This window comes from Gigantopelta aegis, chromosome 10 (genome assembly GCF_016097555.1).
Source record: "Gigantopelta aegis isolate Gae_Host chromosome 10, Gae_host_genome, whole genome shotgun sequence".
Taxonomy (NCBI): domain Eukaryota; kingdom Metazoa; phylum Mollusca; class Gastropoda; order Neomphalida; family Peltospiridae; genus Gigantopelta; species Gigantopelta aegis.
Genome location: NC_054708.1, coordinates 70,190,778 through 70,215,084, shown reverse-complemented (window position 1 = coordinate 70,215,084; position 24,307 = coordinate 70,190,778). Strand labels below are relative to the sequence as shown.

The following is a 24,307-nucleotide window of genomic DNA, read 5'->3' as shown; positions in this document are numbered from 1 at the left end:
AAGCATTGTGAAAAAACCTACGTATAGTCCCCTCCAGTTGGGCTGGTAGAAGACTAATAAGCCAGAGGGTATCCCATTCACAAAGGAAACAAACTTCCCCTACATTTCCCCCCCAAAATAACCTCACTCGTTCGTTTTCCCAAGGGGCAGGATGTAGCCCAGTGGTAAAGCATTCGCTTGATGCGCGGTCGGTCTGGGATCGATCCCCGTCGGTAGGCCCATTGGGCTATTCTTCATTCCAGCCAGTGCACCACGACTGATATATCAAAGGCCGTGGTATGTACTACCCTGAGACTGTCTGTGGGATGGTGCATATGAAAGAACCCTTGATGCTAAAAGAGTAGCCCATGAAGTGGCGACCGACAGTGGGTTTCCTCTCTCTATCTGTGTGGTCCGTAACCATGTTTGATGCCATATAACCGTAAGTAAAATGTGTTGAGTGTGTCATTAAATAAAACATTTCTTTCTTTCATTTTCCCCAACAATAAAAATTAATAAAAGAAGAAGGCCCAATAACTATTTTAGGTATAATTATAACAATGCATCATAACTCCATAAACTATGTAATAAATGTGCAAACAGTGTGAGGCATGAATAAATCTTCTTAAAACATCCTTAAATTTCCCCCATCTCTCCTCCCTAATTCACTGCCTGGATTATTTACAGATTCCCAGGTTTTTCAACCTAGAAGTTAATGCCAGCCTCATGTGTGATAATATATAGTAGTGTGTTTCTCAGATTCTGTTATTTATATAGATGTTAACAAACATGTTTTCTGTTTTCTTTCTATTTATGAAGATGAAAGCTTCACTTTGTCTTTATGTACTTTAAATAAACAATTTTTAGTGACTTTCTTGTTGAATTTTGACCACAATTTTTCTTCAGATGATGCAATCTGGCCTTGAGCAGCATATTCAGACAAAACCTGAAAAAAATCCCCAAACAAAACTTTATAAAATATTATGAAGACTCACAAATTATAAACTACGTTTAAACTAAGACAGCCAGTCATTATTTTAGTCATAAAATAATCGATAACTGTCCATGGGCCCATTGAGCTATTTCTCATTCCAGCCAATTCACCATGACTGGTATATCAAAGGCTGTGGTATGTACTATCCTGTCTGTGGGATGGTGCGTATAAAAGAACCCTTGTTACTAGTGGAAAAATGTAGTGGGTTTCCTCTAAGACAATATCACTACTGCATGTTACCAAATCTTTGACATCTAATAGCCGATGATTAATAAATTCATGTGCTGTAGTAGTGTTAAACAAAAAAAAATAAAAAACATCTTGCATAAAATAACAACATAACTGTATGAACTGACTGAAGCTTAATTATATGGATTTAACCCACCCCCCAAAACAAAAGAATTGTACCATGTGAGATACAGCACAAAATCATTAAGACACAAACAAAAAGAATTCTAAAATTAAATTAAATAGATACACAAGTTTACAAGATATAAAAACCCCATTTGGTGTAGTAATAATCGGTACCAAATGGGACCCCAACAGAAATCTGAACTGTCCAATATAAACAATATGAAAGACCCATTTCCTAAACCAGATTATAAGTTGTTAGACAGGGTAATGACATGAGGAATAATGGTGTGGTAGCCTAATCACATTTTTTTAATCTGTCCAATTTCATGATATGGTTAGAATGATCTATTATTGGAACAACAAATGAAACATTGAAAGGTTCATGCTCCTATTTGAGGTCTAGATTAAACAGATAGACAGGAAAAGGTTCCAAATGTTAAAACTACATTATTTATTCTGTTTACCTTTTTTCTTAACTTCTTTAAAGAAATCTCTCCTTTTGTCTTGAGAACCTCAGTAATCACTTCCTCCCAGTTAAACTTTGTCTTTTTCTTTTTTGATGGGACTTCCTCTTCACTGTTGTTATCTGAATTATCTGCAACTAGAGAAAATCATGATTAACTCCATTAGAATGTCTACAGTATGCAATACACATAAAAAAAATAAACATAACTTGCAATCAACTACAAAATATATTGTCCAAACTGGCCCAACTCCATTCCCAATGACACACAAACAAATTCCATGTTCATCCATTTAAGGACCTATCTTAAAATTCAAATCACGAGCATTACACACTGAACAACTGAAAAAAGTTCTGTGTCTATTGTTATTTACAAAGATCCATCTTTAGGTCCCTCCCTCCAAATCCCTACTTAAAACCCATTTATGCACACAAAATTGAACCAAGCAATAAGTTAAAAAAAACCCAAAACAACCCAGTAAAAATTAACCAATCAACTGCCAGGTATAAAATAAAATAAAAAGATATCATATCATATATACGGAGAAAACTAATACTGATTCCGTCAAAACAAATAAAACGGAATGCTTAATGCTACATCTACCCAATATGTAAGTAGTCATCTAATATACAATGGGAAACTGCAATACTGGATATGCAAGTAAAAAAAAAGACAAAAACAAATTGACCCCATGACCCACTATATCTCTGGAAGATGCTGTATCAATAGGTTGAATGTTGATACACTGTTCTTTAATGCAGCTTTTGCTTTCCATCCTAAAGCATTTTACAATTACTCAGACTAAGAAGTTGTTGACAACTATTTCAGCAATAGGTTGACCAATATTAAACAAAAAACAAATGATTTGTTTGAATTGCATAAAATGTGAGTAAAGTTTCTATTAATACAAATGGTCTAAAAATGTGATCAATTTCTAGCATTTGCTTTTAGATTTAAATATAAGCAGACTGCTTCCTATTCCACAAAATTAAATTAGTCTGGCTTACGCCACTTAATATTTTTTCACCCCAAATTCTAAACTGATGTGACTTTTATTCACCTATAGTTTTTTATTTATAAACTTTAATGCACACAATTAACAAAAAATATGATACAAGCCATTGGCACTTATACCTTCTGTGTGCAGTTTTTGTTTCTTTGAACCAATGCCACAATCATTCGTTTCATCATCCGACTGGTGCCTTTTTCTTTTCGACTTCTTGTTTGTGGATGTTTCACTGTTTGCCACTGTTTTGTCACATTCTTCACTATCACAATGTTTCTTCTTTTTGTGTTTTGACTGCACAAGACACTGATTCACTTCTTGTACATTTTCATTCCGGTGTTTTTTCTCTTTCTTATTGACTTTCTGTCGCTCTTCTTTTCTCTCTCTCTTGCTGAGCTTTTTATTCACTTGAAAGTCTTTCCCATTTACAGCACAGTTTTCAAGAGATTCAGATTGGTTCTCATCGATCGATGACTCCTTACAATTTTCATCTTTGTGTTTCTTCTTTTTGTGTTTTGGCTGCACCAAACCCTGATCCTCTTCTAAATTTTCGTTGCTGTGTTTTTTTTCTTTCTTGCTAACTTTTTGTCGCTCTTCTTTTCTCTCCCTCTTACTGAGTGTCTTGTCCTCTTGAATATCTTTCCCATTTGTAGCACACGTTTCAGGCGATTCATTTGGTTCAGACTGTTTTGCAGTGGTCAATGGCTCATTATTTGTCTGAAAATACAGAAATTGCAGTCAAAAATCCATGCCAACAAGACATACCAGGTAGTCAACACTAACTCTGCCCATTTTTTTTATACAAAGTGGCTATAACATTTAGTTTTTAGCTAATAAAATTATATTACTTAAATTAACCACATTATAATCATTTCCAATGAAAGTAAAGTTTGTTTGTTTTGTTTAATGACACTACTAGAGCACACTGAATAATTAATCATTGGCTACTGGACAGGATAGTACATACCACAGCCTTTGTGGTGGAATGGCTGGAACGGAAAATAGCCTAATAGGCGCACCAATGGGGATCAATCCTAGACTGGCCGCGCATCAAGTGATCGCTTTACCACTGGGCTAGGTCTCGCCCCGTCATTTCCAAAGAAAACAGTGAACGTATTCATCTAGCTATTTTTTGTCTATGGCAACAGAATAAATATTGAAAATGAACATTGCAAAAGGCACTACTAAACCACTAGATTGATGTGATTACATTTCTAGAAATTATCTTGAATGGTTTTGGGAGTTGAGCTCTGGAAATAGTGAATTTGGACATTCCTTCTATTTGTTTCCATAGTAACTATTAAAAAAATGTACCGGTTGTGTGTTATTGGTTAAGATGGGGGAAGAAACAGTCCATCAAGAGGGACCATTCCTGTAACCAGATCAGGACCCCGTTTTACAAAGCAATCTTGGCACTATAATTACCTTAAGATTACTTTGTAAAATGGGGCCCTGATCAGGCAACAACTTAAATTAAAGTTGGTTTTGTTTAAGGACACCACTAGAGCATATTGATTTATAAATCATTGGATATTGGATGTCAAACATTTGGTAATTTGACGTATATCAGGACTCGAATTTAATGGCGGCCACATGGCAAACTGCCACACTTTTTTGTCTTACTCTGTAAATAAAGATTAAAATAAAGCTTGTGCCCCTAGCATGGCCGCCACTAATATACTGTTCCCCACACCATTAACAATCATGTTCCCCTCCAGATATCGAGCATTAAAATATACTGATGGTAAGAAATAAGGGAACACATCAAATTGTAGACCAAATTTAATTCACAACTAGCGTAGTAATGTCTGTATTTGATACGAAGTTGTAATGTAGGATTGAATGTCTGTAGTATTGAATGTGCTGCCTATATCTTCCCAGTCAACTCCTGACAATATGAATAGATTTTTGATGCAGTCATTATTTCTTGTTGCTATCTGTGTGATCCTTTATTTCTTTCAATCAGTATATACTTATTTGGTGTCTAACATACATGTATGGTTACTTCAACAGTTGGTCCTGAGAGAGATAGAACCTGCTGATGCTAATCTGTTCCAAAAGTAGCAAGGGATCTTTGATATGAACCATAGACAGGGTGATACCTCAAACATACTTCAAAGCCTTTACCAGTTGTGAGGCATTGGTTGGGATGAACATGCATGCACCCCCGAACACACCCACCCACACAATGCTGCATGTTACATTAAGACATTTGTCTTCTGGCCATGACACCCCCCCCCCCCCCCCCGCCAAATCTTTATCGATCGATGCTAAATGGCCTTGCCCTCTAATTTGCCAAATTCGAAGCCTGATATATAGTCTTAGAGAGGAAACATGCTACATTTTTCCATTAGTAGCAATGGATCTTTTATATGCACCATCCCACAGACAGGATAGTACATACTACATTCTTTGATATACCAGTTGTGGTGCACTGGCTGGAACGAGAAATAGCCCAATGGGCCCACCAATGGGGATCGATCCTAGACCGACTGTGCATCAGGCGAGTGCCTTAGCTCTGAGCTATGTGCCACAAAAGGGAGTTATGCACTTAAGGTGATCTTAGTGTTAAGATCACTTTGTAAAATGAGGCCCTGATTTGACAACAAAGACCACAAAATTAAGACACTCAAAACATTCTCCTGGGTTACAGTATTAACAAGGTGATTTATTCCACATTGTTATGGTCATTATTCACACCACAGATATTCACAACCAGAAAGTCTTTAAAAGAAACATGTCACGAGACCCTATTATAGCTCATTTTAAAAGCACAATGATATAAAAATAATATACAAATAAGTTTATAACAATAAAATACACGTAGTTAACTTAAAATGAAGAAATTACGCTAATCAGTATCAAAGTACGATTTATGCATATTTATTCGTGAGCGTTCGGAAAAAAAGGGAAGTGACGTCAGAGCCGCTGTACTCTTCCATTGTTTGTTAACTGTTTATATATGGAGTAAGGGGCTTACGATCTTTTCAGTCCAACAGTGCCGTACTGCATGGCCTTTGGGTGTAAAAATAAACAGTTTAAACGATCGGGATTGTCTTTTTACGGAATTCCAAAGGATTGTATCCAAAGAAAGACACGTGTATTTTATTGCAAAACAAAAGATTGGACACCATCACCGCATAGTACTTTGGTGTCAGCCTATTTACAGCCCGGAGCTCGAACGTTACCCAGAGACAAAAACAGTACTCGGTTGCGAATGCCGAGGTGTACATTGTACATATTTGACACAAAGATACACCTCAGCATGATGTATTTATATATGTTAAAACAAAAATGTAGAAATTTTTATTTTTATTTATTTTTGTGGAAAAAAGAAAGATTTTTCATGTTAGGGCTGTAGGCCTACATAACAAAATCTGTAGTCGCTGTCCGAAGAAGGAAATGTCAATAAGTAATTAAATATGGCATATACAAACATGGCCTGCTTTTTTTTTAGGTGTTTCAATTTATAATTAATTGTACATGGTTAGTGCCAAATATAGGTCACGTGACATGTTTCCTTTAATGACCAGCTCACCTGTTTGCTATCAACCATCAGGATATCCCAAGCTTGTGACACCAGATTTTTGTCTCGTATTCGTAAACTGTTGGCAAGGAAATTCTAAAAACAAAAGTGTACACAGAGATATAAAACAAATCATAAACTAGGAATTAGTTGCCCATAAACAAACTAATGTCAAAGAATGTGTAGCCAGAAGGTGTATATTTATTTTAATATTTAACCCTATATATGGATTTAAATTGTAGTGTGTGTTTGTAAGGAAAACATAAACGTACAGACTTTCCCTTTTGAGTGTGCCTGACCTACACATTCATCAATGTTAAAAGTTTATTTTGCTTAACGACACCACTAGAGCACATTGATTTATTCATCATGGGCTAATGGATGTAAAACATGTAGTCTCAGAGGAAACCCCTTGACATTTCCCCCATTAGCTGGGATCTTTTAGATTAATTTTTCCATAGAACAGGACAGCTGATGCATTAGTCTTTGATACACCAGTCATGGGGCAGGAAAAACATGAAGCGAGAATGGATCCACTGAGGGGATTTGATCCTATGACCAATGAACTTCAAATGAGCACTCTCCCAACTGAACACATCCATCAATTCAATCATTATCTGTACATTTACCATAGTATTACACCCAATAGCCGATGTATTTTTCGTGCTGGGGTGTCGTTAAACATTCATTCATTCATTCATTATCTGAGGAGGGTGACACCCCATGCCCCTCTTTTCAACAAACCTCTGTTCTCCTGTAATGTAAAAATAGTCTAAATCACATTGTTAACAACTACGATAAATTACTCTCCTACCTTTAATTACCGTTAAGATTTCCCCCAATGTTGTTCAGACAGAAATCTTGAAACAACCACTGCAATTGCACAGATTCCACATACTATGTTGACATGGTTATATTCTAGTACGTGCATTTTGTCAAAGTAATTTTTTTACACAATTTCTGTCTGGACAAAAGTTGTGAAATATTTAATAGTAACAAAAGGACAGTAATTTAGTGTAGTTATTAACAATATGGTTCAGACTTTAGTGCAACTTTCCCTCCTTGACATTTTGTGGTGCAGTGCAATTTTTCACTGGGTGTTTCAGAAACGAAAGTCTAAATATAGTCTGAAGTTAGACATGCTACTCTAACTTAAATAAGAAGCTGATTAAGTACCTCGAATTTGACTTTCTTTCTAGGAATATTAGGGTAGTCCTGAAGGCTGACCAGTAATCTTTTTACATTTGGGTTACATTTACTCTTCTCAATGGCACACTGGACTTGCTGAAAGATAAAACAACTAATCAGCATGCACATTTATGATTTAGATTACATGTATATGATTAAAATAAAATCAACTAAATGCAGTACCAAAAACACTCACTTACTCATGGTGATCCAACTTGAGTTTTAACAAATCAGGACCCATATTCACAAAACATCGTAAGCCTAGTTTTACACGTAAACGTAAATCTACGACTCAAGAGCTATTCACGAACCAACGAAAACGTAAGTTACGTGTAAAGTTGGACATGACTATAAGAGTGCCTCTGGTTACAACTAACGTTGCATGTAAGTCATGTACATATAATAAATCAAGCATGATCGCTGTTATTTACTATTATTTACGGAAACTGGCAGCATTTCCAATAATTGAAGCAGTTTGCGATGTCATGGCGAATGCCCATGGATTGAACATATTTTTGTTGGTCATCGAACGGATGTTTTCGACTCGGCCAATTTCTCCTGAGTTATCTTTTCCTTTTTAAGAAATATCCTCAAGTTCGTACCAAAACGCGGATCCTCACCAATACCAAAATGCCATGGTTCGCCATTCGCGATGTTACTGTTAGCAGACGACAAACGAAATTGTGTTTTGCGCATTTGTTATTTACCCGGTAGCCATCATTTCTAATGTTTGTTTTTTTAATTTCTCCGGTGAGAGTGTTAAATCGTAGATTTACGTCCAACTAAGTTACGTTTACATTTACGACCGTCTTTGAGAATAAGGTGCTTCTTGCACGTAAACGTAAATCTACGGCAGACTAAGTGCTAGTCGTAGACGTAAATTTACACCTTTTTGTGAATATGGGTCCAGTCCTCTAAACCAAACAATTGTGGACTGCAAAACACAAGTATAAAGAAAGAATGTCATATCATTTTTTGGTAGCCGAGTTTAAATAAGTTGCACCAGTAATCAGCAAAGTTCTGATGTGCTTCATGTATTATCAGCATATATTTTAAACTATGGGTATTAACTGTTTGAAATTTAAGCATGTTATATGTAAACATTTCTACTGAATAAATCTATTTAGGTGGAGGTTTCATGGTCTAGAACTGAAGACCTTTTCCCATGCATAATTGAATTAAAACATGTTTTGTTACTTTGAACAAAAAGTTGAATAGTGTACCCGTACCGGTAGGTAATATTTCCCCCACAAAATCAAATTATTAATAATTTTCCAAATTTGTATGATATCTACAACCACAGACGGACAGGGTATGTTGTATTGATATTTATTACATACCTATTCAATCTTACTATAGTGATAAAGACATGTTGAAACTGTGTGATCAATTTATTTTATATTACACATATGTGTGATATGGGCCATAACTTTTAAATGGGGGAATTCCCTTTAAATTTTACTGCAGTTAGCACCATTTATTTACTGACATATATGATTTACAAATTGCGTCACATTGTATTTGAAACATTACACAAGGCTGCTACAGAGTACGATTCTTAATGTTACGTAAATCCATGAAAGGGGTTTTGATCATAGATTATAACAAAGTGTTGTTATGATGTTAAATTAAAAAAACTTTTTGTAAAACATTAAAGAAGGTATGTAATAAATATTTTGCAAAAGAACATACCACTTGACCACTATGCGGTCTCGTGGTATATATTTTTGTACAAAATAACTCGTGCAATAAATAGGAAGTGAAAACAACGCACGTAAAGTTCTGTATATGTATTACCTGTATCCACTGTTCTTGTTTTGCCTCTCCTTTATTAGCCTTGGGCACATAGTTCTTTCCAGAGTATTTTTCAGCTTCACTAATGCATTTTATGTGTTTTTGATAATCATTACCCCTACAACAAACAACAATAAAAGTACCCATAAAAATAAGACGTTTAATATTCGGAGAAAAAACAAACATATATGCGTAGTGAGACAACATATATCATAATTGCTTCATAATAATGAAATGGCATGTACGAAATCACACAAAATCTAGTGAATAACAGTTGCCGAGCAAAATTACAGGTAACAACATTTAAATTTGGGACCAAAATAAATTTGATTTCAAGGTATCTCTTTAAGTTAACAGATCCCCACCCCCCACTGTTAATCCTAATTCTAAATTCTTAATGAAGAGCAGTTTTGGATAATGTTTTTTCATTTCAGTGATTTTGGTTATATCCAACTAAATCCAGCACTGAGTTCCCGACACACAAGTCTGTTGCCTGCGACATCTACCCATGAATCTATGATAGTTAATAAAGGTACCCATGAATCGATGACGGTGAATAATGGTACCCATGAATTGATGATAGTAAAATAATGGTACCCATGAATAGATTAGTGAATAATGTTACCCATGAATTGATGATAGTAAATAATGGTACCCATGAATCGATGACAGTGAATAATGGTACCCATGAATCGATTACAGTGAATAATGGTACCCATGAATTGATTACAGTGAATAATGGTACCCATGAATTGATGATAGTAAATAATGGTACCCATGAATCAAATAATGAAAAATGGTACCCATGAATCAAAAATGTCTAATGGTACCGATGAATCGATTACAGTGAATAATGGTACCCATGAATTGATGATAGTAAATAATGGTACCCATGAATCGATTATAGTGAATAATGGTACCCATGAATTGATGATGGCAAATAATGGTACCCGTACCCATGAACTGATGATAGTAAATAATGAAAAAACTAAGCAGAAACCAGCTGTTATTCATCAACATATGAATTAATTTTGGCTAAGTCTTTTCCAGTGTACACATGTACATGTGGTAAATATGTTGTGGGTATAATTACCCACAAGAAAGACCAGGGAAACAGACAATGACATGAAAAAAAATAAAGGGAGTAATTAATTGCTCCCCTGACTTCGATGATCAATAGGGAGCCATTTAAGATATTGCCATAATACCATATAAATTAACATGCTAAGGGGAGATAAAAATTACTCTCCTGAAACTAATCTCAGGGAAGTAATGGGGACGGGGCAGAGTGATAACTTAAACAACTAGATCTAGTGAAATCTCTGTTACATAAGGTTTGTACTTTGTAATCAACAAACTTCAATGAACTTATAAATACAATTTTCATGGATTTTTTTCCAGTTATCATCAACATAATTTAATACTATTAGTGCAATATTTTGATGCAAATTGTCAATCTCTTTTCTTATATTATTTTAAATGGGAAAAAAGTAACTATAAATCATTTTCATTTCAATAAGATTCTCAACTCAAAATTCCATGATGTTCATACCTGTATCATTTGTTAAAGTACATGTATGTATATTCTGTAGGTAAGAAGCACATATTAACCAACATCTTACCAAAACTCTGTGCTACAATCAACACACGACACCACCTGACATTTTCGACACACTGAACAATGTTTCTCAACTTGGTTTTTCTTCAGTGCCTCACCACAGGCTCCACAGTTAAAGTACACCATCACCGAATGCCTAAAACAAATCACGTAATTTCCATAACCAATCTGTATTTATCTGGACTAGCATTAATCAAAGACTAATCTGTATTTATCTGGACTAGCATTAATCAAAGACAGAAACAACAAGCATTCTTAGAGTACTGCTTAAAGCAATATATGTCCCCTACCGGATCCAACATATTTTCGTATCGCCTAAGTTCAAGGGTCATAACTCTGTGAAAAAAATTAATAAATCGCCATGAAAGTCAAACATGATCGTTAACAATACATGATAAAGCTGTAAATGTAATTTCAGCTCAATATCATGAGGCATTGTGAAAAATAAATCCGCAGAACTAAATTTCAAGGGCCATAAATCTGTCAAAAATCAGTAAATAGCCATAAAGTCAAACTTGATCTGTATTGTTCAGTATACTGTAAAGCTGTATACAAAAGGGGCGAGACGTAGCCCTGTGGTAAAGCATCCACTTGATGCGTGGTCTGTCTAGGATTGATCCCCATCAGTGGACCCATTGGGCTATTTCTCATTTCAGCCACTGCTCCACAATTGGTGTAACAAAGGCTGTAACATGTATGTACTATCCTGTCTGTGGGATGGTGCATATAAAAGAACCTTGCTGCTAATCGAAAAGAGTAGCCCAATATCTGTGTGGTCATTAACCATACATCTGACACCATATAACCGTAAATAAAATGTGTTCAGTGAGTCGTTAAATAAAACATTCCTTCCTATATCTAAAATTCCAGCGCAGTATATTTAGGCTTAAAAAACATTTGTTTTGTTTAACGACACCACATGTAATCATGGAAAATCATCCAAGCCCTAATCTAGCAGGCTAAATGAAAAGTCTTTTTGCCAAAACTCTGTTCAAGTCGCCTAGTTATTAGTGGTAGTGAGAAGTTGAAGTCGCCTAATATTATAGACCTAATCTGATTTCAGAAAAGAAATCACACAACAGAAGGAAGGAAATGTTTTATTTAATGACGCACTCAACACATTTTATTTATGGTTATATGACGTCAGACATATGGTTAAGGACGACACAGATATTGAGAGCGGAAACCAGCTGTCGCCACTTCATGGGCTACTTATTTCCATTAGCAGCAAGGGATCTTTTATATACACCGTTCCACAGACTGGATAGCACATACCATGGCCTTTGATATACCAGTCGTGGTGCACTGGCTGGAGCGAGAAATAGCCCAATGGTCCCACCGACACGAATCGATCCCAGACCGACCGCACATCAAGCGAATGCTTTACCACTGGGCGATATCCTACCCCTCACACAACAGATGTCAAGACCCAGACTCGTGTAGTGCTACAGCTCACATTCAACACCTTGTCAGGCCATGTTTTTACTTTGGTGCCAGGTACATCGACGCATGTCACGCTGTTTGCAGTGACCAATCAAGTGTTATTAGTTCTCAGCCACATTCATTTAAGCAATGCCAGAAAACACTAATTATTACTTTATTTTACATCATGACGACACAATAATTAAAAATTAATTATTAACTACTTAATAATACTGCATTTTTAATAAAAACACACAACTGTTTTGCTTATATTATAATACCAGAAGTATTGATATTTTATATCAAAATATTATGATTTGAACCGAATGAACATGCAACCTGATAAAAAATTACAAAAGTTACTGATAAATGCTACTTGTAAATGTTCATTTTGACTTCTTTTTTTTAAATCAAAATTCTTCCCTTTCTCCTGAGAAAAGTGACTCCTACTTTTTCAATTATAGATTTGGGTCTCATCATCCTCTATAACAATGTCCTTAGTTCTTGAAAAGTGTCATTGGTCATTACAGTTAAACAACTTGAAAATGGTAGCCCTTAAAAAGATAGTGTTTATTTTTTTAAACAAAACAATATTAAAATGTTAGGTGGGTGGGCCTCATTCCCCAGAAACAGAGCCGGTCAAAGATCAGTAGATCCTAAAAAGTATTTGTTTACGTTCAAAGTATGTTACCGGTGTGTTTTGAATAGATTATTCTGTTAAATACTTTGCGGGATGTCACTTGAATTTTGTAAATCTATATGAAAGAAATGTGTCTTTAGCAGAATATTAAAAATTTTACTGACTTTTCAATCAAGATTTGATTTTGTTTGTTTGCCACGTTTGATGCTAAATGCCTTTACATGGATAATTTTTGAGTTCGCTGGTAACAAATACCTTGCTTATTCACCACAAATACACAGACTACAGGAAGAAACATGTCGGCACCTATGTATTTAACCGGAACATTAATGAAAGGGGGTGCTGTCGGGTTTCTTCCTGTAGTGTGTGTATTAGTGGTGAATAAGCAAAATATTTGTTATCGGCGAACTTCAAATTAATCAATACAAAGGTATTTAGTGTCAAATTTGAAACAGAATTTTTGTTGTCTTAGAGCAGGAATCTATGTCCACTGTGTGTTTTAATTATAGAGTAACCTCTGACCGAGAGAGCGATCGTAACCGTACAAATGTCCATCTGGTATTAATTTCAATTTTATGCTCAGCCTCATTAGTCTCATCTCCATCAACAATGGGATGCAGACGATTTGTCCTCTGGACGTTTCGTCCACTAAAAATCTGTCCACTGTTGAACTCGAGACGATTTGTCTACAACCAAAAATTGTTCTTCGACAATTCGTCCACTATAAAAAAAATTGTATTAGTTATTTACAGTATATTTCGTCCATGGACTAAATAAATGTACGGACACTTTATTTTCGTGGCATATCAGCACAGAGAATTGCCAGAGAAGTGCATATTGTAACCTAACCTAACAGCTTTGCCATACCTATATTTCTGACATCGCCATTGGCTTTGCCCGTGGCAGAAGGGGTCAAATCAAGACGTAGCGGCAATTGATTTAAGGCACTTCCATGCCGTCAAAGAACTTACTTTACGGACCAAGGCGTGTCGGGCCGCTATGCCTAACGGCCCTGGGAAAAACCCCTGGTGCAGACTGTAATAATGTATACGGTATCTCTTGAAAGATGTTTTTGTTACGAGTAAAGATAATCTCGACGTATACTAGTAGTTTACCACAAAACAAAAATAACTAACCATTTCAATGGCTAAGAAATAACATTTTTGATTTATTGGTCTAAATGTTGTAATCAAGTGGACGAATTGTCCGAGGTGGGTGGACAAATTGTATGGTTGACAAATTGTCCAGAATGAACCGTCTGGAAAGCATCACAATGACCAGGTCACCATGTCACGGCATGTGCTCCACACCTATCATTTTTCATTTAATATTAAAACCTTTGACTTTTATGTATTTATTTATTTTATTATTATTATTATTATTAAAATTTTTTTTTTGGGGGGGGGATTCTACACATTTAATACTATTAAATTTGTTTCAGAAATTAAGTGGCATCAATGTCACTGGAATTTAAACGAGAATTAGTTACACCGACAATACAATAGATTGGACACAACTGCAGCTTTAACCAAAGCATTGCCATGATTGTTACGATTAATAATGCTTGCATTTTCAAAAGCTCATTTTGCTTTCTTTTAACTTAAGTGAAAATGCAACGTACAGACTTAGAACTTGGCTACGATCCAAACCAAACACACGTGGAACAGGACGAAATAAACAGGATTTGTAGTTGATAAATCCCTCCAATAACAAGACACCAACCATGAAATATATGGTCTTGCATCTTACATTTAGAATATGTGTATAAATCATTACCAGCAAATAAATCCTACTAGCACAAATGGAAGGACATCGTGTGTACATATTGCAACACATTAAAATAATGTTCATTATTTACAATTTGTGGTTTTAAGCAACGCCGTAGCAGACCATTTAGTACATGCTCCACAAATTTAGGAGGTACAAGGACTTACGAACAGAAGAAATTCAACTTGTATGAGGTCGTTCATTTGTCTTCTTGTTTATAAAGCGAAATACAATTGGTCAACAGTGTACAATTTGCATAGACAATTTTGACACTTTTATTATGTGAAAAGTTGTTTTTGTAGAGCTTAGCTAACGACAGCGTACATGCTTCCAGGAATACGTTTAAGCAAGGTAAAGTAACATTACATTTACAGTGTACAGTCGTTTACTTTGAAAACATGTCTAAAATTTGGCATGTTTATACTCAAACTCTGTTGAAATTTGAAAGGTGTTAGTACTGTATAGAGCCTCTATTAGAGGCATGATTTGGGATTTACCTATTTAAAGAAACAAAAAAAACAAACAACCCAGATATCGTCACTGTCCCTAACTGCATTATGCTCCCTAACTCTGTTAGTTTTTTTTTTTCCATATGCACTGTTCAGCATCTGATTTGTTGTCGTCTGCTTGTCGTTTATTTGTGAGGTTTTTCTTCACAGTTTGTGAACATTTTCATTAATTAACAAAGTTCAGACAAGTAAGTATCTCAATACAAAACTTTACGAACCCACAGGACGGTCTATAGTATACGTTGCAGTGAAGGTTACCAGTCATTACCAGTTGACGTTTGTCTAAACGTGTACTGAGATATGACAGGGGAAAGTCAGTAATAATAAAGAAAATATATACATGTATATTGTGAATAATACTCAATAAAATATATATATGTATATCGTGTGCGTGTGTGAGTATTAAAAAATATATATAGTGATGACGGCTCTATACAGGACGTTCCTACACAGGGCGGTCTAGTATTGTATATAAAGAAAATATATGTATATTTTGGATAATACTTAAAAAAATAAATATATATAACGTGTGCATGTGTGAGTATTAAAAAACATATATAGTGACGACGGCTCTGTACAGGACGTTCCTACACAGGGAGGTCTAGTATTTTATACACTTCGATATGGTGGAAAACACATTAACAGTAAAGGGAATAAATATATATTTTGTATATAAAGAAACTATATGTATATTTTGGATAATACTTGAAAAAAAGAAGAATATATATATAACGTGTGCATGTGTGAGTATTAAAAAATGTAAGTCCCTATATAGTGATGACGGCTCTGTATAGGACGTTCCTACACAGCATGGTTCTGCACAGGACGGTCTATAGTATACGCAGTGAATGGTTACCAGTTGTTTTTGTCTACACGTGTACTGAGATATGAGGGGGGAAGTCAGTAATAATAAAGAAAATATATGTATATTGTGGATACTAATCAATAAAATATATATGTGCATATGTATAACGTGTACGTGTGTGAGTATTAAAATATATATATATATATATGTAGTGATGACGGCTCTATACAGGACATTCCTACACAGAGTGGTCTAGTATTGTATATAAAGAAAATATATGTATATTTTGGATAATACTCAAAAACAATATATATATATATATATAACGTGTGTGTGTGAGTATTAAAATATATACATATACATCTATATATAATGACGACGGCTCTGTACAGGACATTCCTACACAGGGAGGTCTAGTATTTTATATACTTAGATATGATGGGAAACACATTAACAGTAAAGGTAATAAATATATATTTTGTATAGTACTCAATGCGTTCGTGTTGACACTGTATAAAAACGTGTGCATGGATACACTTTGTCGCATAAAAACTCAACTTTGCCACCCACATTCTTTTTTATGTACTTTTCCCAATTAGATAGACACTAAGAAAAATACAACAAAACATATTCTGATATTTAAAATATTACTTTACTGTTAAAACAAACTGATACGTAATTTCAAGTCACTCAGAAACCCGCAAACACTCTCCGTAATTTAAAAAAGTACTTTCTGGTTCCTTTCTTGTTGAAATAAACGCCATCTTTGTGGAACTCAGCCGGGTATTGGATGTTCAGACCAATCACATGTTTTCCAAACTTCTTCCTGAGGTGTCTGTTGATGGAATTTCTCTGCTTACAATACGCTCTTGGGGTAAGCCTGTGATATTTCTCAGTTTCCCCGTCTGCTAATCTCCGAGACGTTTGAACGATTGTTCTACTGCACACAGTTTATCAAATATATCTTTTGGTGAACTGCTCCCAGAAATGTCATTTTCCCCTAACTGTACAATAACAACATAAGGCTGAAATTGCTCAACATCCTCCATCATTCCATTTAGGATGTTATCGGTTCTTAGTCCTCCATGCCCAAAGAAACGGAACTTGCTTGTGATCCTCAGATCTCCTGAACAAAACTGCTCCAGTCTTAAGAATAACTACAGTAATCTTTCATTCACAAGTTGGCCCTATATTCTGTCAACACATCACAATAAAACTGCTTGTACATATTCACTTGTGGTTAAGTGGTTAATTGGTTGTTTATTTAAATTAATTATAATCTGTTGGTATGTGTCTGGCATAAGCACTATAGTACACCATTATGTATGAACATGAATACAATTAACCATCATGAAGACGTACTTGTGGCACCTGTGGAATCCTGAGAGTTTTCTTATACCTGTAGGACTATGTCTCTGTTAATAGATTGAGAGTTATAAATAAAGACATACTGGTATATCTTCAATTTAAATGCTACGTGTGTATATATGTATATAGATATAGATATATATATATAGGTATAGATATAGGTATAGATATAAAGGTCTGTATTGTGTTTGAAGTACTGTTATGCAATGTATGTATATATGTATATAGATATAGATATAAATATATAGGTATAGGTATAGATATAAAGGTATGCATTGTGTTTGATGAAATGAATACTGAGATGTAGCAATTGGGAATAAATATTGTTTAAACCATATCTTTAATTAACCTCTAGGTTTACAAATGTGAACTTTAATCTCTCAAGCTATACTTGTCCAGCATTCAATAAGAGAACACGTTTCCCAGTACTTTTTTTTACCTTTTAAAAAGGTTTTTCTAATGGGTTTTTAGTGTCAGGCTGCAAGTTATTAACCTTGTAAATAAGTTAAATGAATTTAATTAAGTACTGTTATGCTTTGTGTGTATATATGTATGTAGATATAGATATAAATATATAGATATAAAAGTATCTGTTATGGATTTATAGAAAAGTATAACCATATAGCCATATAAAGATAAAAAGGTATCTGTTATGGATAAGAAAAGTATAGCCATATAACCATAATTAAAATGTGTTGAGTGTGTCGTTACATTCCTGCCTATTCGGTATGTATTGCGTTTGATGTATATTGTTTCTGTATAGAATTATGTATGTAAATAAATTGATATTGATTTCCATGGTTGTTCATTGTTTTCTTAATTTAATTAACGGTTGTCATCAAGTGCGCCCAAAGGGGTGGGTGGGTGGTTGTAGGGCATTATACACCAGGGGAGTAGCATGATCTGGACCTGGGGGGGGGTTCGAATATGAACCAAGTGGACCTTTTTTCATTTAGTTTTTGCACCACCAAAAACTCCATATGTATAAACCTGTATGTTTTAGTTCTGAAAGCGGACCATTTGCTTCAAGAGGGATGGGGGGGGGGGGGGGGTGTCATCCGAACACCCCGAACCCTCTAGCCTACGCCCCTGTACACAGTGTGGGTACCAGAAGTGGGGTAGGTAACTGAATTCATTACACAAAAGCATAGTTTTAATTGGAGGGTGGGGGCTGCTACTAGTCCATGTACGTTGCAGAACTCACTCTCTTTCTCATATATATCCAATACACCCAACATTGATTGTACACAGTATTTTACACAGATATCATTCCTCTATTAGTAATAGTGAATTAAATTTGATCTACAAAAACGACGTGTCTATATACGGTAGACAAACGTTTATATTGTCTAAAGTTAACAATATTTGTTAGCTCATTGAAATGTATGTATGATAATATTGATATATCTCTAGGTCTATAGTGAGGTCTATACTGATATAAACTGACAGAACACAACCAGTAGCACACACAATGAACATACTGGCTAGCGTCACATGACCTTAGCCTACCATAGACCGTAGAGCTGACTCTGCACAGGGCGGTAAGCTTTTGGATACGTATCTTAATTTTGGTACGTTGTTTTTGTTTATTCCTTAAAACTGACTCTTAGAAATTGAGTTGAAATGGAGGAAGATGAATTAACATACAGTGCATGTCACATGACCTCACAGTGCTAGATCAACAAAGCCAAATCATTTAATTTCCATGATTTTTAAGCCACCTATTGTTAAGATGTGTTTTCAATTACAAAATTCGATCAGCAAAAGGTACATGCTACATTTGTGTGCCTCTACTGTAGACTAGTGAATATTATTTATAATCCATTCTTAACAATTGTAAATAATTTTGAGTGTATAAATTGTGTTAATTATGAATCGGTTCATTTGAAAATTGATATTTTACAATCTATTCACTGGTATTCATGAACATAATGCCTATCACCTGTTGACATAAACTTTTAGCAATGGGTGTTGGTAAAATGCGGACCGGACCAGGTCACTTGACAAACTGAATTTATTCTTTTAAATAAAGTATGTGTACATATTTCAGAAACATATATTTTTTCATATAGTGGCCTTAAAAATGGAAAATGACGAACTGCACATGTGTGGTACAATACCTTTTGCAAACGCATGCACCTTAAGGCAGTTAAAAATGTCGCACTCTTTTCTGTTTACTGGAAGCTGCTTTACTTTTGTTTACTAGAATGGATTTATTTTACGTCCACATTGTTGATTTTTTATGTTAACTAATTGCAATTTATTTTGTTTCACGTATTGTAACTGAAAAATGTAGAATAGTATTTCTGTAATTTATTTATATCGTATTCATGTTTTTGTCTTTAGGTGAACACAGTTTGGGACATCTACAGTTTGTTTACATTCCTACTTTGACATGTAGAAATGCAGACAGCCGGTCAGCCAGAAATTTGAAATATGTACAATTTTGTTTTAAGTTTACCTCTTTTCTATTTTATTCTTGTAACTGAACATCCCATTCTTTATCATGTGACACAGTGAAGCTTTGGCTTAGTTACATATTGAACATTGAGTATAAATTAACTATCTTGTTTTTCGACATGCACAGACGTTAATACTCGGGGCTAGCTCTAGCACTCACCAAATTCACCAATTGTAAAACCAATTATCGAATTTTATTTTAATTTGACGAAATAATTTCTTGCACTTACTGCTATTTTGTTAAGAAATAACTAGATTTTCACAATTTTTAAAGTTTAATAAATAATTTGCTGAAATGTTTTGCTCACCCAGAGCTAGCTTATTTCTAATAGCAACCAAAATGGTTAAAGCTTGTGCAATGCTAAAAACTCCACATATATCGTCATGGTATATATTATTGTGTGGTATGTATTTTGATGCGTTATCTTTAAACAGCAATTGTGCATCATCAAAGAAAAGCTTTAAAATCAAATGTAGAAGTTTTTGTTTATGGAAATATTTTTTATTGATAAACATAAAGCAATGTTCACAATTTTCCAATTTGCGGGAAGTATAAACAGTTAAAAATACAATATAACTAAAAGTACTATTTTCATTATGGCACTTTTTTAACATACATAAACATCCACATTTTCACAATTAATTTTACTCACCTGTTGCACGAGACATTGTCGTCTGCTACTAATGAAATAAACACAAGACAAATAGATACATCAGTATATCTCTGTGGACATCCAAATAAGTCAGGGGTGGGATGTAGCCCAGTGGTAAAGTGCTTGCTTAATGCGAGGTCGGTTTGGAATCGATCCCTGTTGGTGGACCCATTGGGCTATTTCTCGTTCCAGCCAGTGCACCATGACTGGTATATCAAAGGCCATGGTATGTGCTATCCTGTCTGTAAGATTGTGCATATAAAAGAACCCTTGCTACTAATCAAAATGAGTAGCTCATGAAGTGGTGGCAGCGGGTTTTCTCTTTCAATATTTGTGTGGTCCTAGCTTAACCATATGTCCGATGCAATATAACTAAATAAAAATATGTGTTGAGTACGTTGATAAACGCAAAACAGATATTTTTCAATATTTTGTTGTGATTAATGAAAAAATATATTTATTGGACTTAAAATAACAATTTATGAGAGGTAGCCATTGATTGGTACATTTGTCTGGGTTTTAATCCTGGTTTTGTTCTCGTTACACATACAATAGCAGAAACACACAAAATGGTGTGAAATGCGTTCACTACATGCTCAATCATGCTGCATGCAATGCACGTGAAATGCCAGTATGTGGACACATAAAAATCACGTAACGGTGTCATATTCCTCGTCACATTAAGAATGTCACGACTCAGAGAAGAACAAAGGGAGCGAGCGTTGGGCATGGTTCAAGGGGGGACTTCGCAAAGCCAAGTTGCTAGGACCTTCAGAGTCCATCAATCAACAGAATGCGACGACAGCAAGCAACACGATTGTTGAACGTCACCAACAGTCAGGCTGGACTCAGATGCAGATGCCCGGACAATGTCCGTGATCGACCTCAAATGGTAATCATCCACCTTCACCGGAGCATTGTTTTCTCAGAGTCCCGTTTTTCTGTCTCCTTTGCCGATGGAAGAGCACATGTGTACAGGAGACTCCATGAACAGTATGCTGACGGATGTGTGAGGGAACAGGCGGTGGTTGTCTGATGGTATGGGGGGCAATCAACTGTGATTTCAGGAGTGATCTCATCATTGTCCACGATGCCCTAACAGCCCAGCGTTATGTTGACGTTATTCTAAGACCAGTTCTCCAGCTACTTTTGCGCCGTCACTGAAGACCAGGAGGTCCCCTTCTGTTTCAACAAGACAATGCCCGTCCACAAGAATTACCCAGGCATTCCTGCAACAAGCCGGTATCACCGTTATGAACTGGCCCGCCGTTTCACCAGATTTGAACCCAATTGAACACATATGGGATGAGTTAGGACGTCGTGTACGTCACCGCCAGCCACCACCGCGTAACGTTGCTGAGCTTGCACAGGCGTTGCAGGAGGAGTGGAGGAACATTCCTGTGCCTTATGTGAGATGTTTGTGCCAATCCTTTCCCCGTCGTCTTCACGCATGCTCACGGGCCAATGGTGGACACACCAGATACTGATCTTGATGTGGGGGTGGGGTGGGGTTGAACTTTTCCATTACGAATGCAACTCGATTACTGATGATAACTGGTCATGTTTCCATGTGAATGTATCTCATGAATACCAGTCATTAATGTCATATTACATTATCCATCAATTCATTAATAGTTTCTCGTTATTTGCAATAAAAAGTAGTTTTTTGCGTTTTCATTGTGTTTCAGTATATATCTACGTCTAACAATTTCTTCATCAATTAATAATGTTTGGTTTTCACTCGCCAAAGCGTTTTGAGGTGTACGATTTTTCGCACCGTTGGCAATTTGTGTCATGCATCAACAGAATTAATTGTAAAGTTTTTGAAACACTTTGATTTCTATACAAAGTTTTAAAATATACTTACCTCGATTTTATGTATTATATTATACTTTTCCCCCACAGCTCCTTACATGAATATATGTAAATAATATTTCCATATACTTACCATTTGTGACACCCAATAGCCGATGCGTATTTGTGTGGGTGTCGTTAAACAAACATTCATTTATTCATTCCAACAATGTTATCAATAATGGATTGCTAACGTTCAATCCTGTATTCAGTTTGCCGGAACGTTTCGAACCCAGTTACAAAACTTTTTTTTTCTTCTATTTTTAATTACCATAATTTCGCACATGGGTTAGCAGTCACAAATGATAAATAAAAGGTCCTTATTCGCGAAAAGCGTGCAGGTGTTACCGAGCTACAAAGAACCCGCTGATCTAAAACCGCGTTGTTGGGGTTTTTTTTTTACTATTCAAGGGTCATACTTGCGTTTGCTGCAACTTTTAATATGTTATCGACCAACAGAGCATTTTTAACAATTATAATCACGTATCAAATATATTTTTCTGCATAAAATATTAGTGGCTGTATGTTAAACGTGTTTCTGATCGTTCTGATATTTGTACTAGGTAAAATGTCATTTTATTTCCTAAAATATCATTACGAAATTATTTGAAGACAGAATCCAGTTCGGGCTTCTTGCAAATATTAAGACAACCAGAAACACATGGAATATACAGACACTGATATTCTAAACAAGAAAATATATTTAATATATAAGTTTAGTCGTAGAAATATTTTATTAGTCGGAAACATCGTACAATGCAACAAACTCAGGAATGTCCCTTTCAGTTACGCTATTACAATTCCATGTTGGTGTTGTTGTTTTCTACTAAACCAAATAACTTCTGGCTGGGACAAAGTTCGAGGTGCTTTTGATAAAGAAGTTAACACCACAAGTCCTGTGAATGGTGATAAATGTGAGTGTGTTGGTTGTAAAAAAAAAAGAGTTTCATGTTGGCAAACAAAATGTATGCCATTGTATTACATCTAGTACCACTGTGTCAGTCAAGTAGACATGTGCTTGAAACATGTTTGGGGTACCTGTAAAAAAAAAATACTCAGAGTTTATGCGAAACTAGGGGTCATGAAATGTACCCTTTTCTTCGGTTACCAATGTGAGGTAGGGGTTGTAGTACTGATATTTATGGGCCATGGTTTGGTTGATATATTGCATCTAGTTTTTAAGAAAAAACACAAACGTTAACACGGACGCCTATGGGATTTTATTTGGTATAGTACAGCCTAGAGCACATTGATTTATTAATCATCGGCTATTGGATGTCAAACATTTCGTAATTTTGACATATAGTCTTAGAGAGGAAACACGCTATATTTTTCCATTGGTAGCGAGGGATCCTTTATATGCACAATCCCACAGAGAGGACAGCACATACCAATCCTCGTGCTCTGGCTGTAGAGACCATACGATGAATTCAAATGGCTATATGAACGTGCTCAGGGCGGATCTATGATTTCCCTGGAAGAGGACTCAGGTTGTTAATTCTAAACAATGGACTTCTTCAACATAAGCGTACGAGACGGCGGGGGGGGGGGGGGGGGGGGGGGGGAGGCAACTGCCCCTCTAGTGCTGGAGCAAAACCTCAAATTCGGGGAAAAACGATAGTGAATTTCGGGCAAAATTAGACTGCGTACTATAAGAAAGCTAGATGGACATTTGGACAGTTATCAACGCTCTCTTACCTCTCTCTTAAGAGCGTGTTATAACTGTCGAAATGTCCGTCTAGCTCTGTTACCGTCAGAGTACTCGGGCTGTGGCAAAACGTACTAACATAATATGTTTTTCTAAGATATACTGAATTTTATCCCAGAATTTAAATTTACATACCTGTGATATTTATATTGTTTACATATAGAATACTTTACGAGCTTGCTTGTCATACCATTTTTA

The 24,307-nt window shown here is 35.5% G+C and overlaps 2 protein-coding genes across 5 annotated transcripts in view; one reads left to right on the top strand and one right to left on the bottom strand.

Moving 5' to 3' along the window:
• Nucleotides 1-778: 778 nt before the first annotated feature.
• On the bottom strand, nucleotides 779-14,675 carry LOC121383289 (cell growth-regulating nucleolar protein-like). 2 transcript variants are annotated; one of them, XM_041513211.1, is made up of 8 exons: nucleotides 14,607-14,675; nucleotides 10,928-11,059; nucleotides 9,309-9,423; nucleotides 7,500-7,607; nucleotides 6,336-6,419; nucleotides 2,926-3,514; nucleotides 1,792-1,928; nucleotides 779-925 (listed from the first exon to the last, which is right to left on the bottom strand). In XM_041513211.1, the coding sequence occupies exons 2-8, from the start codon at nucleotides 11,047-11,049 to the stop codon at nucleotides 791-793; spliced, it is 1,290 nt and encodes a 429-aa protein (XP_041369145.1). In that variant the 5' UTR covers nucleotides 11,050-11,059; nucleotides 14,607-14,675; the 3' UTR covers nucleotides 779-790. The 2 variants fall into 2 exon arrangements, with proteins under 2 accessions (XP_041369145.1, XP_041369146.1); XM_041513212.1 differs by having other exon boundaries at nucleotides 1,792-1,922.
• Nucleotides 14,676-15,003: 328 nt separating this feature from the next.
• Nucleotides 15,004-24,307, top strand: part of LOC121383229 (complexin-like) — a 158,871-nt gene continuing 149,567 nt past the window's right edge. For all 3 annotated transcript variants that reach the window (XM_041513120.1, XM_041513121.1, XM_041513119.1), the window contains exon 1: nucleotides 15,004-15,103. The gene's annotated coding sequence lies outside the window, so the exon portion shown is untranslated. The remainder of the gene's footprint in view (nucleotides 15,104-24,307) is intronic.

Coding starts and splice junctions, on each gene's coding strand:
- LOC121383289 (XM_041513211.1), bottom strand. CDS start 11,049: ATGGTGTACTTTAACTGTGGAGCCTGTGGTGAGGCACTGAAGAAAAAC. Junction 7,608..9,308: donor AACAAGAACAGTGGATACAG/GTAATACATATA, acceptor TTTATCTTTCAG/CAAGTCCAGTGTGCCATTGA. Junction 926..1,791: donor TAAAGAAGTTAAGAAAAAAG/GTAAACAGAATA, acceptor GATTTTTTTCAG/GTTTTGTCTGAATATGCTGC.